This window comes from Pezoporus flaviventris, unplaced genomic scaffold (genome assembly GCF_033815535.1).
Source record: "Pezoporus flaviventris isolate CSIRO_AGI_PZ_B2104156 unplaced genomic scaffold, CSIRO_AGI_Pfla_v1 ptg000034l, whole genome shotgun sequence".
NCBI lineage: Eukaryota > Metazoa > Chordata > Aves > Psittaciformes > Psittacidae > Pezoporus > Pezoporus flaviventris.
This window is the reverse complement of record NW_026892582.1, coordinates 2599726-2616998: the sequence shown is the minus strand read 5'-3', so window position 1 is coordinate 2616998 and position 17273 is coordinate 2599726. Positions and strand designations below refer to the sequence as shown.

Genomic DNA, 17273 nt, shown 5'->3' with positions numbered 1-17273 from the left:
ATCCTGGCCCTTTTAGAGATGCAATTTTTTATCTTTAAACAAAAATTCTGAAAATGAAGGGGGTTTGTTGTCAGGTTTTGTTAAACCCCAACAGACATTTCCTGCAGTGTGCGAGCTGGGACATGAGGTTCCAATGCTCAAGCTGCAGCAGTGGCAGCTGGAAAAGAGCAGACTGGTACTAGTGAGGGGCTGAAGGCAGAGGGTCCACACACGGGAGCACGTCAGGTCAGGGACGTGAGCAGACAGACCACACAACTGTGTCTGCTCACCTTCCTTGCTCCTCCACATGGTCCTGTCCACCAGGAGCTCACATCAGCCCCAGCCTACCTCCACCACAGCTCTCCTCTGCTACCACCGGGGTGCTGTACAAAAAGCTGTTAAAAGAAGCCAATTTAGGTTACAAGCAAGAACCATATTACTAAAACCCAAACAAACAAAACCCACAAAAAAACTAAACAAAAACCAAAAAACAACCATCAGGAACCCTGGAGCCAACCAGAAAAGCATGGGAGCAGCTACCTTCCACCATGGTATTCAGTGGCCTTGGTTTCTGGCTGTTCTCCTTTCTCCACCTGAGATGGAAGATGTCTGCTGCAAAGTATCTCTGGTGTCACCTACAGACACTCTGACTGCCCCAGGGCTGCCTGACACCATCTCTCTCCCCTTCCTCCCTGCAGCAGCAGGGCAGGACCAGCTCCACTCAACATCTCCAGCTGTCACAAGCAGCCTGGTTACTCACCACAGGTGCTGCCAGAAGAGCCCAGGATACTCATTTTGCAAGCTTCTTAGAGACATTTCCCCCAGCCCCTCAGAGAACTCTCAGAACAGAGCATGAATTTTCCCAGAGACCTGTAGCTGACCTGTACTCAAGCAGACATTTGCAGGGCTGATAAAAGGCACTTTTCTGGTATCAAGACAGCTCTACCACCAATCTTTAAGGCAACAAAGCAGAGAGGATTTAGAAAATATCAGTAAGTGGTCATAAGAATATAACAGGTTTCACTTCACAGGATCCCAGCCTGGTTTGCCTTGGAAGGGACCTTAAAGCTCATCCAGCTCCAGCCCCTGCCATGGGCAGGGACACCTTCCACTAGAGCACCTTGCCCCAAGCCCCTGTGTCCAACCTGGCCTTGAACACTGCCAGGGATGGGGCAGCCACAGCTTCTCTGGGCACCCTGTGCCAGCACCTCAGCACCCTCACAGGGAAGAGCTTCTGCCTAAGAGCTCAGCTCAGTCTCCCCTCTGGCAGGTTAAAGCCATTCCCCTTGGCCTGTCCCTACATCCCTTGTCCCAAGCCCCTCTCCAGGTTTCCTGCAGCCCCTTCAGGCACTGGAGCTGCTCTCAGGTCTCCCCTTCAGGAGCCTTCTCTTCTCCAGGCTGACCCAGCCCAGCTCTTTAAAAACAAAAATTGTTGTTTTATGTGTTGCCTTTCAGGGAGCTTCTCCAAAGTGTTTCCACTGTTGAAGAAGAATGCTTGAAATGCTCAAGTTTTTGTGTTGGTTCCATACCTTGCACTTGCTGTCTGCTGGACCATAAATTTGTGGTTTTAAACAACAGAGAATAGGGCCTGCAGAGAGGAAGCAGCAGCAGATTTTGCTGCAGATGGCACAAGCAAAGCTCACAGCCGCTGATGGGGTGGACATCACACCTATAAATCAGTGATTTGCTGATCTAGAAATTCTCCACCTGGGAGTGAAAAGAAGTTGCTCTGCGGCTCACAGTAAATTACTGTGTTCTCTGCTGAGGCTACCAGTCTGAGTGGCAATTACTGATAATTACAAGTGATTTTAGGGTTAATTCTTTTTTTAAATGCCACACCCAATTGTAGAGAACCTTTCTTCTTTCTCTCCTGCAACTGCAGTTTGCCTGGAGGTGGCTCTGGGGCTTTTTCTAGGTCTGCATTGAGCAGCTAAGAGTCAAGATCCCACTGCTGGAGCCTGTTCATTCCCTTTCTGAATTCTGTAACAAGACGCACTGCTAAAAGAAATAATCCCATAGCTGCACTGTACAGTGTAGTGGCAATATCCTGCTACCTGGCATAAATTTAAGGAGTGCTTAACAATATACTATTAGTGTACATTAATGTGCACATAATTTATTGCACTAAGTTGTGCTTAATATAATTACCCAAGTAATTAAAAGTGCAGGATGAAATCTGCTTCCATGTTCTCTTCCTCAGCCTTTCCCCAAAGACAACATTAACTATATGTCTGTTTTGTAGTGGATGCTCCTGTCAGGAACACACACCTAAAGGAAAACCTCTTTGCTGAACATCACTGATCCCTATTTTCCCCTGGGATGGGCCAGCAGCAAGAGGTAAGTTACTGCAGGGTTACTTCAGTGGCATACCCAGCTGTCAGAAGGCTGGAAGCACGCTGGTGTTACATCTGACAGGTTTCAGCAGACAGCCCACCTTTCCTCCCAGTTTGTGTTGGCCCCATTCAGTAATGTGGGTGAGGGTCTCCTGAGGAGCCTGCAAACACAAACCAGGAGAGGAGTTGGGCTCTCACCTTTGTCGTGCTCTGCAACCACTGCAAGCGGTTACGCAAAGCTAAGAGAGGTTAAAAGTACCAGTAACTTCACCTTTTGTCACTGCACCAAAAGGCAGGCTCGTTTTCTCCCTACAAAGAAGGAAGAACAAGCTTGGTAGAGGACAGACAGACAGACGCCTTCCATGAGAAAAGGCAAAACCTTTTCTTGTGAAATTCTGGTATTCTGCTGTTTATTGGCAACAGAGAGGAGGCCAGCCCCAGCCAAAGACAAGTTTCAAGTAAACAAGGACGAAATGTTGGAAGTCATCAGTGTCCATGGTTCCTGCTTAGAACAAAAGGAAGGAAGTTGAATATAAACAGAGGAACAGTGGCACTCGGCAAGGCTTGAGATGGAAAACGGCTCTGTGGGAGTCATGCATGCCTGTGCTGGTGTAAACATACCCCAGAAGGAAGAGATCTCACACCCCAATAGCAACTTATTTAACATTAGGCAGTCTTGGAGAGCCCTACTGCACAGCGTCTCTTTCTCTGGAGGTAATGCCTCTGGGCTGTCCTGGTTCACGCTGTTCAACAAGATCAAGCAGCCTCTGCCTTTGGATCAATTTCTGGGCACATCACAAGGACGATCTGTTTGAGGGGCTTCGCAGGAGCTGCAACTTCTTGTCCCCTGTGACGCCCAAGAGCTGGAAGGGAGCTTGTGCCAGGGTCAGCAAATCAGATGTCGCTGAAACCATCACCTCCACCTGCGGGAGCCCACTGCGCCCTCCGCAAAGCCTCGGTACAACCCAAAGGCTGGGCAAGGAAGACTTCTTCTCTTTCATTTTTTGTACTCTGAGTAAATAACTCCCATAGAACAGTAGAGCAGCAATCCAAGTAAAACATAGCTTGAGGTGCTCCCATTTTATGGTCTGAGGTGGGGCTGGCAAGGGCTGCCCTTCCCCACCCACTCTTTCGGGGAGACAGCAACAGCTAGACATAAAATAAAAGCAAGTCCTGAACATACAAAATCCCTTCTCACCACAGCATCAAAGGAGGGCAGATCTCCAAATCACAACAAGCAAACGGGAAAGAAAAGCAACACCTCAGGGCATGGAGGCGGGAGAAGACTTCAGAAGGGAGAGTGAGAGCAGGACCAGCCCTGCCAAAGGTGATTTCATTATAGAAGCTCTCCTCTGCTGTGCAGCCCGGCCTGGCACAGGCACACATCGAATGTGGAGTTTCAGCTATGAGAAACCTGCGCAAGCCAGGAGACACCCATGCTTAAAAAGGCAGTAAGCAGAGAGAAGATTCCAAGGATCATGAGCCTGTAATCCTCAGGCAAAGGAATAATGAAAATAGGGCTGGTTTTACCCTCCTGGGTACAGTCAGCGTCCCCGTGGGAGGAGAGGCAAGAATGAACATCTACAGCACTGCTAACAGGCACAGACTGAGCAATCACTGTTGCAGTGCAGCTGGCACTTCAACACCAAGCAGCTGCCACATGGCCCTGCTACGATCCCAGCCATACAGATTCCCAACAAGCCAACCAGTCAAACCTCCCCTTGGAGGTTTCATGGGCAGGAAAGGATCCTTCTTCCCTCAGGACATTCTTGCACACCTAGAGCTCCCTCCATGTGTCTCTGGTGTGCTGACTGATCACAGCCAAGTGCAACCAGTGCAATCACCTTCTCGGAGATAGGAAAGAGGCTTTTTGCTGGAACTGGAGTTTCCAACCTGTGTATCCATCTATTACTTCCGGAAGGAACACACAAGATAAACAAGAGCAGCAAGCTATTGTACTGGCTGCAAGCCTGTTACATAATGGTTGGCATGTCCACTCCAGCTTCTTGAAAGGGAGTGAAAAACCCCAACCAACCAATCACACACATTTCAAGTTGCCCTCTGCACTGCGGGTAGTGAACACTCTCCTGCGAGAGCTCAGGGGCTGACTGCCAAAGTGTGGCATCACTCAGCCTGCCCTCATGCAGAAGCCCATTACTGCAGAAATTTGAAATCTGCTGCTCCGGGTGCCTCATGGCCATCTCTGCTCAGCACACTTCAGCAGAGCTGGGTTAGGGATTTTTCTCCTTATTCTTCCATGTGCCATAGAATCACAGAATGGCTTGTGTTTAAGGGACCTTAAAGCTCACCGAGTTCCAACCTCCTGCCGTGGGCAGGGACCCCTTCCACTAGAGCAGCTTGCTCCAAGCCCGTGTCCAACCCGGCCTTGAACACTGTCAGGGATGGGGCATCCTCACCAAGTCCTGCTGATCATTTTTCTGTAGCTCCAGAGCAGCAGGCAGGGAGCAAGGTAGGACCTAAAAGAGCAGTACTTCTTAGCTCTGGTCATGAAGTCTGCAAAGAAATCCAGAACTTTGGAATGACGAGGGATAGTGCAGTGCAAGAAAGAAGAAGGTGCATGGAAGGGTGAGATGCTAGGATGTGTGATGCAAGGTACCTTCATTTAAATGATGTTCCGTGGCTGCTGTAGTTAAATGTTTAAGATCAGTTAACTAACGCTGCCTTGACACACTCCCCCATTCTGCCCTTACCAGCAGTTCCAGTTATGGGCAGGACAGAGGAAGGGGAGGCACAGGACTGGCTGCTACCTCTGGGCCTTCCTGTGACCTGTACACATCTCCATGACATATGTGATCTCACTCAGCTTCAGATCTTCTGACAGCACATATATCAAGGATACCCACTGGAACAACAGTAGCTGTTCCAGGCGGCCAGACACACACCTCCCACCCCTATTCACAGGAGCAGACAATTGCAGTCACCCTTCTCATGGCCAAAGTTTGCCAGAGGTCTCTCACACAAGAGAAACCACAGCAGCTGGTGCCCACTTTGCTGCAGTTTTACTGTTGTACCTTCATCCACATGTCAAGAGCTCAACAGGACTTTAAAACAGATATTTATAGCATGCATGTTTTTAAACAGGATGGAACTGTACAAGACATTCTACACAGGACAGTCACCTTATGGAGCTTTAAAGCTCCCTAATGGCTTGCATTTCCCACAAGTGTATCTTTGGCCTTTAAAGAAAACCCCCAAAAGCTGCTTCCCAAGTAAGGAAATAAACACCTCAACCTGTTGCGATGAGATGTATCTTCCTCTGCGGAGTACAGTACAATCCCCACATAGAAGACTGGGAGCTGTCACCATCTTCCATAGGAAGATGATGGAGTTCAGGAATCTGTCACAAGCTTTATAAATGCAAAATGTAGATCAGGAGCAACATAAGGTATAAAATAAACCCTGAAAAAGCAACACTGAATTCTAGGAAGCTTTTGCTGATCTCCAGCTGTGTTTCCCATTACTACTTATGCAGGAAAAAAATCCCCAACAGGCTTGGGGTAGAAATTTAATTTAAAACAATGGGAAAAACTGCTGAATTTGAACAACCATGGTCTAAGAATTAGAGTCCACTGAAATAATCTGGAGCGATCACTGCAAAAAAGAAAAAAAGGCCAGGTGAGCAGCTGGTTCTCTGTACCTACTGAACCAGTCAAGTTACTCCCCTCTCCTACCTCAAAACAAGGAACAAGCCCCTTCACCCATCTGTTGAGCTCCTTTTCAGGAGGTGGGCCTCTAAAGGTGATGGTTTTATGGAAGGCCCAGGTGGGAGTGCTACAATTTGTTCAACATGCAGAAATAGGGGGGCAGGGTGAAGAACCAAACGAGGTAGTAAGAACAGCTGAATTACCAACTATTGCAGAACAACACCTACAACAAAAGTATCTCATTCAGAATCAGTTTAATGTCCTTCCCCACCTGTCCCACCCAGAGTCCAAGGTTTAGAAAAAGATGTGAAGCAGCCTTCCTGCCATCCCCACTCCCATGGAGCTATCACACACTCACCTGTAGCCCAGAACACAACAAAATTTGTGGCTGCCCCATCCCCGGCAGTGTTCAAGGCCAGGCTGGACCAGCTCTAGTGGAAAGCATCCCACCAAGATGAGAAACAGACACATCAATAACACCAGGTTTGGGTGTGTGGGGGTTTGTTTTTTTGTTTGGTTTTTTTTTTTTCAGACTTCCATTTTTAGATTTATTTTTTTTTTGCCACATAGTTAAGATTTATACAATAAAATTTTCAACTGAAAATACTTCTTTCACAACAGTGGAGCAAGCAGTAACTGCCATGTGTGCATTTCACAGTACATCACTATCTAGCATAAAGATGGACAATACCACAAGTAAGATCACTCTCCTCTTATCCACCGACCAATCTCCTTCTGTAGCAATGGAAGTCTTTTCTGCACAGGTATTTGCAAAGGAGCTCACAAATTGAACCTCTGCAGCTTACAGGTTCTACACAGACATCTCCATCCCTGCAAGACTGTCACAGGACTATTTCAGCACAGTTTCCTCAACAGTTACTATTTAACATGTGGCACCAAGATCTACACAGACACACACACAGGTACAGATGACAGTACTGTAATAATCTACATTCACGGATGTAGATCACTTCAAGTCTCTGCTACACAGCTGAAGATGGACCCTTGGAACTGAGTTAGCACACAGTTTGCTTTGTGCCCCTTCCCCCTCCCTGCCCCCCCCCCCCCCCCATAAACGAGACTTACAAGTGGGGCAAGGCCCTAACACAGCAGTTTAAAAGGCTGACTCCAGATACCAGCTTCATCCAGCACAACACACACAGACTAGTTCTTCTCCCAGCAAGAAAAGGCAGAAGCATTTTCCGCAGCAGTCCATTCCTGTAGGCACACAGCTGGCATGCCTGCTCCTGCCCCCATTCCTTCCAAAGGGAACTGTGGTCTGCTGCAAAGAATCTTGTCAACTTTTCCCAAAGGCAAAAGCCACCCCTCCCCTCCAAGAACAGCAATGACAATTAAGTCCAAAAATCCAGGCCCAGCACACCAGTCATTGCTTTGCCTTTTTCACAATGGTTCCAACAGCTGATATGACTGTAGTTTTGGATCCACTCGCGCTGGTTGTCACTGTGACAACACCTGGCAGTGTTGCAGTAGTGGTAAGAATGGTGGGCTGAGCTATTGTTGTCACAGGGATGGCTGAGTCCCACTTGCTCTTCCTCTTCTGGGCATCTGTGTATTTGATTAGATCAAGCAAGGGAGGATTAGCATTATGTTACAGGTCACCAATCCCTTCTTAACACCCTGTCTTGTCAACCCTTAACATACCACTGCTTGACTAGACAACTTTCCCTCACATTTATTTCAGCATTCACTGGCAGTAAATGTTGAGGAGGGAAGACAAATTTATACCTCAAGAGCCAAAGAAAAACTCTACACCTGAACTCCAGCCAAATGAGAGCCAGGTTTACTCCCTGCCCCAAAGCATATTTAATTTTAAAAGAGCACATGTATCCCAGTTGCTCAGGTACAGGCACAGGACACACTAAACAGCCTCTGGTATTTTTTCTCCTTTCCTCTCAGTTTAAAAGGCAGGAGGTAGGCAGGAGAATGATTTTCAGTCTTTCCAAATATCTTGAGATGTATCAGCCCCAAGAATACAACCACGGGTATCAGCAAGTTTCTTGACCTGCTAATAAATCTTTTCACTATCCTACCTGGCCCTAGTCCTTCATTCCAGAGGACAGCCATGGGATATATGGACTAGAGAAAAGATAGTCCATCAGCCCTTGAAGAAATACTTTCTTGCATTATATACATAATAAGGAGCCCTCAGGCTTTCCAGGAAGCACTAATCCAGGCAGTACCACAGCTTAACAGGAACAATCATATCTGTTCTTTACCTCCCACAGTGGTACTGGCTGTTGTGGTGGTTGTAGAAGTGGCGCTTGTTGTTGTACCCTTTTTAGTGCCAGTCACAAATTCAATCTGGGAAGGGAGAGACAAGTAGGAGAACAGGTAAAAGACAAAAACCGAGTCATTAAGATACACAGTCTTTCATTAGCTTACATTGCCACTCTGTTTTTAAAAAACAGCTTTAATGTTATGTAGGACATTGGCCTCTGAGCTGTCATGCGGGAAGAAAGATGTAGACCGCAGGCCAAAACGTACTGAAGTCAGGATCATTCAAGATTCCTGCAACCCAGCTCTAAGTCAGACACAATAAAAGTGTGGTTTTTATCTGTTATAAGCATAGGAATTCAACATAGCTCAGAAAGATCCTGGTCATTAAAGAATGCGTTTGTACAGTTAAAAGTTCCCCTTCTTTTTTGCTTTTAAGAAACACACCAAGTTCAACATCCTACACCTGGGTCAGGGCATTCCCACACACAGGTTAGGAGGAGAACAGATTCAGAGCAGCCCTACAGAGAAGGACTTGGGGGAGTTGGTTGATGAGAAACTTAACATGAGCTGGCTTCAGTGTGCACTTGAACCCAAAAACCAACCATGTCCTGGGCTGCATCAAAGGAGCGTGACCAGCAGGTCGAAGGAGGTGATCCTGCCCCTCTACTCTGCTCTCGTGAGACCTCACCTGGAGCACTGTGTGCAGTTCTGGTGTTCTCAACATAAAAAGGACATGGAACTGTTGGAACAAGTCCAGAGGAGGCCACAAGGATGATCAGGGGACTGGAGCACCTCCTGTATGGAGACAGGCTGAGAAAGTTGGGGCTGTTCAGCCTGGAGAAGAGAAGGCTGCATGGAGACCTCAGAGCAGCCTTTCAGTATCTGAAGGGGGCCTATAAGGATGCTGGGGAGGGACTCTTCACTAGCATCCTTAGGGTGCTATCTTAGTGGTAGGACAAGGGGTAATGGGTTCAAACTAAAACAGGGGAAGTTTAGATTGGATATAAGGAGGAAGCTCTTTACTGTAACAGTGGTGAGGCACTGGAATGGGTTGCGCAACGAAACTGTGAATGCACCATCCCTGGTGGTGTTCAAGATGGAGCTAGACAAAGCCTTGGGTGACATGGTTTAGTGTGAGATGTCCCTGCCCATGGCAGGGGTTTGGAACTAGCTGATCTTAAGGTCTTTTCCAACCCTACTTTTCCATGGTTCTATGATTCTATGCAAGACAAGTCCATGCCTGATTCACTGTGACTGCATCATCACAGGAAGCCTGGCAACAAGAGCTACAGCAGCATGAACCCTCATACTTTCAATACTGCAGATAAGAGCAAGGATGTAATAGATACCTGGGTTACTGTGCAAAAACTGAAACAAGACAGAGCATGCACTGCAAGGAAAAAAAAGTACCTCCACGTACTGCATATGGAAAAAGTCTTCTGCAAGGTGGGATGACATTCTCTAACCTTAAACAGTTTTCTAATACCAGCCAATGGCTTAAAGGCAACATCACTGAAGGACAGGAATAAAATCTTCCAAAGCTTGTCTGTGTTGTTTTGGGGGGGCATATAAGAATTTACATTTTGTGAAAAGCCCAGCTGAAGTTAAAATAGGCCAAACATTTCCAGAAATTAGATGCAAAATAGTAATATCAAGGAGAACAGAAAGCAGATAAAGCAGATACTCTCCCACAATGAGATATGGTGAGGAAATTAAGCTATAACTGGGCTATGCCACCAAGCAAAATATTATAGATTAAGAAACAAAACAAAAAAAGCAAGCTTTTTTTTATGCATTATCTTGTCTGCTTTTGGCTTACTGAGCACCATTTTAACACCTCTGGTTTCGAAATACTGATAAAGCAGAAGGAAATCCAGTGGAATAAATCTGGATAACTGGACCTGTAAGGAAGGGAACTTTGATCTGCGCAGCTTGGAAAAGGACATGCAAGAAGAAAGGAGAGAATCAGGAAAAAACAAGAAGTATAAGCACAGTTCATAAGAGCAAAGCAATAAAATGAAACTCAGCAGGGACAGAAACAAAACTCCTGCATCTCTGCCTCTTTTGGTTTTGAATATTTACCTTTGTGCGTTCTTTCTTGGCCTTCTCCAATTTATCCATTTCAATCTTCTGGGCTTTAGCTGAGGAAGATCAGAAGTTAAAAGAAGCACTAGAAACAGTAAAAAACTCACTTCCCATCATAAACAATAAAAACCTTGTGTACAGAAAATTAAACTACCAAGAAACTAACTACTGTTTTTTAATCAAAGCATTACTGCACTAAATTAATGATTTAAGACATAAAAACCTTGAAAAACCAATTTAAATGAAACGGCTTTTCAGCCTGTTGAAGCATCAATAACATTCAGGCACATCCAACAAGAATTAAGTAATTAGAGAAGCATGTGATGACTTCTTATTTATAAAAGAAGTGAAGACTCCAGTGCAGTTAATTAACTACAAAACACAAAGAGCCAAGTTAGGACAAAAAAGACTTCCTTTAATTACCTAATGCCTCATAATAGGAATCCTCTGACCAGCCATGAGGATCAAACATGTCCTAAAGAGGAAAAAAAAAAAGCCAAACCAGTCAGATTAGGGCTATTTCCACACACACAGAGCCCAGTTCAAAAATGTTTTATGGATTTCTGTTCACTGATGATATTCACTACTGTCTTCTTGTACCCCAATGACACAAAGACCACATCAGACCTTTTATAGGACCGTGTTCTGTTGTGAATGAAAAAAGAGCATTGAAGCCAAAAGGATGCTGGGGAAAGTCATGCATTTGTCTGCTGCTCAGCTTCTATCTCTCCCCACAGCATTTCACATAAATCTCCACACTTCAGCAGTTTTTGTTCAGAATCACTGTAGCAAAGTTGAAGGAACTGAGGCTCAGTACCATAGAAAAATGTTCACTTCTATGCAGAGGATCAGAGTAAAATTCCTCTAAAGGACCTCTAAACAAGCAGGCTTAGTAAAACCTTACACCTGTATATTACCTTTTAACCATTTCTTTGCCAGTCAAAAGTATGGCACCTCACCTTTGGATAATTTGTACCCAGTTCATCAATTGAACAAAACTGGATCAGCTTTTCATAGATGCTGCAAAGGAAAGACAAGAGTTCAGAACAGAGCCAGTGAACCAGAAATAAACAGAAGCGTTTCACATTTGCTAGTAGAAAGAGGTTGTCACCTCTTCAGTCTGCAAGAGGAAAATCAGAACCTGGGAAGCTACACTTGCTATGATGGATGTGGCATGCCATTAACCACATTTTTCCCACTTCCCCAAAATCAAGCTCCCTGAACAGACATATTCTAACACACTTCAGCCAAAGCCTGTACATTTGAAAGCTAAACACCACACCAACTCTAATTGCTGCCTCAAAGAACACAAACAAGTTTTATTTTTCCAGTTACCATCATATTATGTCTGTTTTGTTTTTGTAAGCAGTAGTACTTCTTGCTCAGGATCCTGTTTCTGCTATAACTCCAGTAAAGAGCAAAATTATGGGAATTTGTTCTGTGGTGCTTTGGTCACACAGTAAAAGATGGCCACTGACCTGGGGTTACGGAACTCCTTTTTCCTCTGAATGATGTAGTTCATATCCATGCCCTCTTTTATTTTCCTCTCATATAGCTTTTGAATTTTATCCTAAGGGAGAAAGATTATAGGGTGAGCCTTTATGAAAATGTGGCTCATTTCAGCTGACTTTCAAAAGTGTACATGTGGAAACAAACCAACTGAATCGGTGACCTCCTTGCATGGAGCAAGGATTCCACCTCTCCCCTAAGGCCATGCAAGCTGATTAGTATAGCCACTCCCTTCTTTAAGGTCTGAAAGTATCTTCATGAACTGTCTGGATGGGTAAGGGAACTGATCTTTGCACTTTCTGAAGGCTTCAGGGATCAAAGATTCACATATGAGGCAGTAGCTCACATCCTTTCTGCCCAGTCTGTTGTTCCCCTTTATAGCCATGACTGCAGAGACGCAGAAACCAGCCCAGAGACAGGTAAAATCCACAAAGGCTGCTGACAACTTAGAACGACCACTACACCCACCTCCAGACTCAAGCGTACACCTGAAAAAACGCAGCTGGGCTACACTGCACAGAAGGCAAGGGTCATGGCTACACCTGGGTAACATCAGCAGAGCCAAGTTCTACTGGAGAGCCAGTGATCGTTAGGCCAGTGACCAAGTGTGATCATTAGGTACTGCTGCTGGTGTCTACTGGAGTAGACCTGCAGTCCCGTGCCCAGCTCTGGGGCCACCAACATGAGGAGGACATGAACCTGCTTGAGGGAGCCCAGAGGAGGCCATGGATATGCTGCAAGGATTGGAGCAGCTCAGCTCTGGAGCAAGGCTGAGAACTGGGCTGGTTCAGCCTGGAGAAGAGAAGGCTCCTGAAGGGGAGACCTGAGAGCAGCTCCCGTGCCTGAAAGGGCTACAGGAAACCTGGAGAGGGGCTTGGGACAAGGGATGTAGGGACAGGCCAAGGGGAATGGCTTTAACCTGCCAGAGGGGAGACTGAGATGAGCTCTGAGGCAGAAGCTCTTCCCTGTGAGGGTGCTGAGGCGCTGGCACAGGGTGCCCAGAGAAGCTGTGGCTGCCCCATCCCTGGCAGTGTTCAAGGCCAGGTTGGACACAGGGGCTTGGAGCAAGCTGCTCTAGTGGAAGGTGTCCCTGCCCGTGGCAGGGGTTGGAGCTGGATGAGCTTTAAGGTGCCTTCCAACCATTCCATGATTCTGGCAGCCAACAGCTCTTAGGAACAATGTACTTGTATATCCCTGCTTTGGCACACGTGACCAGTTAGATGGAATCAGCTTCTCTTTGCAGATGAGTCACACAGGGGTTTGCTGATGGGTGAATAAAAGAGGACTGTTAAGAGCTGACATGCAACTGCTATTTCATCAACCTTAAAAAAAGTTTTATAAGACAAATTTTCATCTGGTCCTCATAAAATCAGCAAGAAGAAATTACACAATCTCCACATCCAGCACAAACATCATGAGGTTTGAAAGAACAACTGCAAAAGGTAAATTTGGGGAGTAGAAACAATTGGTATATTGCCTTTTGTGCTCTCCCCATGGAGGTAGCAATATGGTTCATAAAGTCCACAGATGGGGACTTACGCAGTCAACTTTATAATAAGAAATGCTCCCTTTGGCATAGCTCAAGATACAGTTTATTAGAGAAAGAATCTGACAAAAGGAAAGAGCAAATAAACAGTGAGCAGCCTAGAACATTGTGCATCTCCAAAGAACAATCCCATCTCCATGCTCCAAATGCTCTAATATGTGGTTTGACGCACTAACAGAGGACAAGTTCTCCTTTGATTTAACACAGTAAACTGCTGTCAAAAAGAAAGAAAATTGGCTTTATTTTTTTCTACTCTCTGAAGATCTGTGCATTCCTCAGATCTAACCCACTCCAATTCATTGATGTCAGAACAGTAAAATCCTCTTACAGCCCAGGAGGAGAAATGGGTGTGCCATGTGTGAAGAAGAAAGCTTAACTTGGATGGTGAGTCCTTCTGAATCATCACTGTACATTAAGGGCTTACTTTAGAGAGCATTCCAGAAGTAATTATTTACATGTGTTTCTACTGGGCAGATAACTGCAATTAAAATTCAAATGGGTGGCAGGAAACAGCAGCCCCTGATATTTTTTTTGTCCTCCCATCAGGAGGAAGAGAACAGAGCAGAAGGTTATTACAAAGTTGGATACTGCCATTATTTGAGTGTGCATCAGAGAGAAAACACATTTGTTTTCTTTTGCTGCTTCTAAGTTACTGACCTTCCCCCTCAATGTTTATCATCTAGAGATATGTAGGTGGAAAAGGAATCCTGTCAATGCTGCCTTAACTATTCCAGTTTGGGGATTCGTGGGCCCGTATAGAAAAAGCAATGATTTGTTCTTTCCTACAGAGCTGAATGTGCTGTGGTAACAAGACAGCAGCCTTCACAGTAAACATTGCTTTCAAGCTACTGGTGGGATCACAAGCCATTTTAAAGAAGTGACCCACAGGGACTGGAAAACAGCTTTAAGCTTCTCAGATTCCTGAACTAGAAATGCTGTAAAGTCTAAAGCATTAACATGGTGCACTCAAACTCAGCATAGTAAACCCCAGCTTTGATGCTGGATTTTTATTTGTATAAAACACTGGGCAGAGTTCCCCAACACCCCCCCCCCCCATACTGAACTCCAAGCCTTTAAAAAAAAAAAAAAGTGGACTTATACCAACCTGCAAGTGGTTAGAACATCTGCCAGGAGGCTCAGGAGGGATTTTTATCTCATCTGGTGACATGTTCCGCACCCTCTCTGAAAAAGAAGCTATAGAGAACAAAGTGAGCATGAGTTCTGGCCATCCTGAAGGGAATTTAAGCCATGCAAATCATTAAACTTGTTTTATATCCTTGCTAGTGCTACTCTATTTTTGAAAGCAGCTGGGTAAAGGAGAGTATGGAATGCTGTCAACTGGTACTTGTGGTGTTCTCAAAGTGCTGAGCAAGAAGCAGTTAACCTTAGATCATGTATTATCAGAAGAAGGATAGGACGCTTGCTTGCTTGCTTCATATCTACCTCATACTGCAGCTCTGTGGCACACATTCTTAAAGCTTTATTTTCAGGGGTCTCTTCAACCCAGAACAGAAATGTGAAAAGCTAAGCTACTTCCTGCTCGAGCTTCAATTGTTGATAAGATCCTCAAAGGCAAACGATCTTCAGAGGAACAAAGGTTGGTTTCTGGAATGTACCTCTAAACCCTCCACTATTCACCACATACTGAGCCCTCCACTATTCCAGGTCTTCCACATGCACTTTGAAGTCCTGCTCTGAACAGCACAGATAACCTGGAATCTCTGACAAAACTTGTGCCAGGATACTCTCTCAGGGAGAATCAGGCTGTGTATGTGGATGATCACAGGATCAATCTAAAGCAGCCTGTCCCATTGCCGTTTTTGAGGTGGTAATCACTCTGAGTACTATTTACTTCAAGACCTGCCTACATGAATCAAAATGGTTCAAGGCTTGGTCCCTTGAAGGCTCCCCAAGGCTGTCAGGAGTTAACCACAAGAAATTACATTTCATCCTTAGATTCACACTTCTTAACAGGCACTTTGATCTTTGTTTACAGTGTCAGCAAGGTTGAGTCTGATACTAGAAAGAACAACTTGTTCTGCAGGACTGAGAACTGACTAGCACAGATTGCCAGATTTCTACAGCAGTTTGCGCTGGAACATACTAACAAGAGTACCTGATTGCCCTGTAAAGGTTACAGTTACCAGCAAAAGAAACGATCACATTTCCCCCTTCTGCTAGCTACTTTCCTGCTATTATGAGAAAACCAGGGCAGTTTTCTAGCCAAATCTTGGAGCAGAGATTTGTACCACTTTTAATCAGCTGAGATTGTTTTTAACCATAACTTGTACAGAGAACACATCCCAGAGTCACAAGTCTGTAGAGGATGAAAGAGACCCGATGCCAGCACAGGAGCAATTTCAACCAAGCCATTCACATTTGCAGCTCCTCCATTATACATTCCTTTGTAAAAGCTGCCTGACCTGCAGTTCCAGGATGCCCAGGTTCAGCTCCTTTGACTAAAGCCCAGAAGGGCCCAAAGGACAGATAGAGCATTTGAGCAGAGCGTACTCTCCTGCCTTCCAGCACAGTGCACCACATCTGAGGTTACAGATAATCCACACTACACAAGTCCAGTGCTACTACAGTTCCCATTTCTTTTGTTGAAATGAAATGCACTAAGGATGGTATCATTTAGAGATGCAAAGCTTGCAAGCGACCACTCATTCTAGTTGATCAAAATGTTGCTGAGGGGTTAAATTCTTCAGCAGTTACTGGTAATGAACAAAAAGTGTCCTTTGGCATTTACTAAGCGGGTGGCTCTATGGAAGAAGGAAAGCTTGCCAGAGCCCCTGCAGACAGGCAGGCAAACTGGAGCTCCCCGAGAACAAGGCAGACACTTGTTAAAGGTTACAGCTGCTGGTGGGGCAGGGAAGCCTCTGGTTTAATTAGAGTTTCAGGAATCCAGAAAGACAGTAGCAAATAGGCAGAAGTGTGCACAATAGACAGCACACCAGGCTTTCTGGAAAAGGAAAGCCGATTAATGGCTCAAGAGACTCACTGCATCTGCAGAAGCATTAAAAAGGAAAAAAGAGCACAAAATTCAGACTTCATGAGGCAAAGAAAGGACCTAAAAAAAAAAACCACCAACCAAAAAAATCAAGCCTAGCTCCAGACTAGACATTCCTCAGGCTCTTTATCTTTGCAGATCACCCACAGAGCCACAGAGAAACAAAACACGTATGGGGAGGGGAACTGTGGCCTCATATAAACTCAGGAACTTCATCTAGCCAGCAAAGAAGTCAAAATCATAAGGGTATGTTCAGCAATCAATTCATGCTCCTTTGAAACAAAAATACCATTGGAGGCAGAGCAAGAGCTTCCAATGAGATATTCTGACATGTGACTTTCAGGTCTTGGTGCTCATCTGCTCTTTTGTTTGAGCCATGTGAAAGCAATCATTTATCATCAACAGTATGCTGATGGGGGAAAGCATCTCTTAGGGGCTTACAAGGAACCAGAACTAAAACATCTTTGTCTACTGCAACCCCCCCATAACTACACTTAAGTCTGGGTCAGCAATGAGGCTACGTGCACCTCGCAAGCTGAGCACCAACATTCATCATTACTCAGTTATTTCATCACATTGCAGCCAGACTGAAATGCCACATCAGTAAGAACAAAACTATGAGCTCAACCCCTTCGGGTTTATTTACAGTAAGGAAGTACAAATTATCCATGCCCTTGAGCAGTCCTCAAGCTTCCTTTCCAACAGACAGCAGAACAGCCTCTTCCCACCAGCTTTTTCCCTAGAGGAAGGGGCAACTGAGATTATCATTAAAATAATCCTGGAATTTGCAAATATGGCTACAGGCTCCTATATAGATTTTGTGCTTTCAAAGTCCCAAGCAGCACTTTCCACCATGTATAGAGCAGTAAATGTAGATGGACAGTTAACAAGGTGTGTCCTCGCAGGAA

General features: G+C 45.3%; 3 protein-coding genes across 4 annotated transcripts in view; 1 reads left to right on the top strand and 2 right to left on the bottom strand.

Moving 5' to 3' along the window:
• ITGB4 (integrin subunit beta 4) overlaps nucleotides 1-1111 on the bottom strand; it is a 30198-nt gene extending 29087 nt beyond the window's left edge. For both annotated transcript variants that reach the window (XM_061461984.1, XM_061461985.1), the window contains exon 1: nucleotides 520-1111. The gene's annotated coding sequence lies outside the window, so the exon portion shown is untranslated. The remainder of the gene's footprint in view (nucleotides 1-519) is intronic.
• The window catches only part of ARHGAP44 (Rho GTPase activating protein 44), a 239099-nt gene that overhangs the window by 10953 nt on the left and 210873 nt on the right, over nucleotides 1-17273 (top strand). The gene's annotated exons all lie outside the window — the stretch shown is intronic.
• Nucleotides 6983-17273, bottom strand: part of SAP30BP (SAP30 binding protein) — a 31547-nt gene continuing 21256 nt past the window's right edge. Inside the window, 7 exon segments of the mRNA XM_061461971.1 lie at nucleotides 6983-7543; nucleotides 8215-8299; nucleotides 10298-10356; nucleotides 10724-10775; nucleotides 11260-11320; nucleotides 11779-11870; nucleotides 14461-14549. Coding sequence (XP_061317955.1) covers nucleotides 7362-7543; nucleotides 8215-8299; nucleotides 10298-10356; nucleotides 10724-10775; nucleotides 11260-11320; nucleotides 11779-11870; nucleotides 14461-14549 — 620 coding nt within the window. The 3' untranslated portion in view covers nucleotides 6983-7361.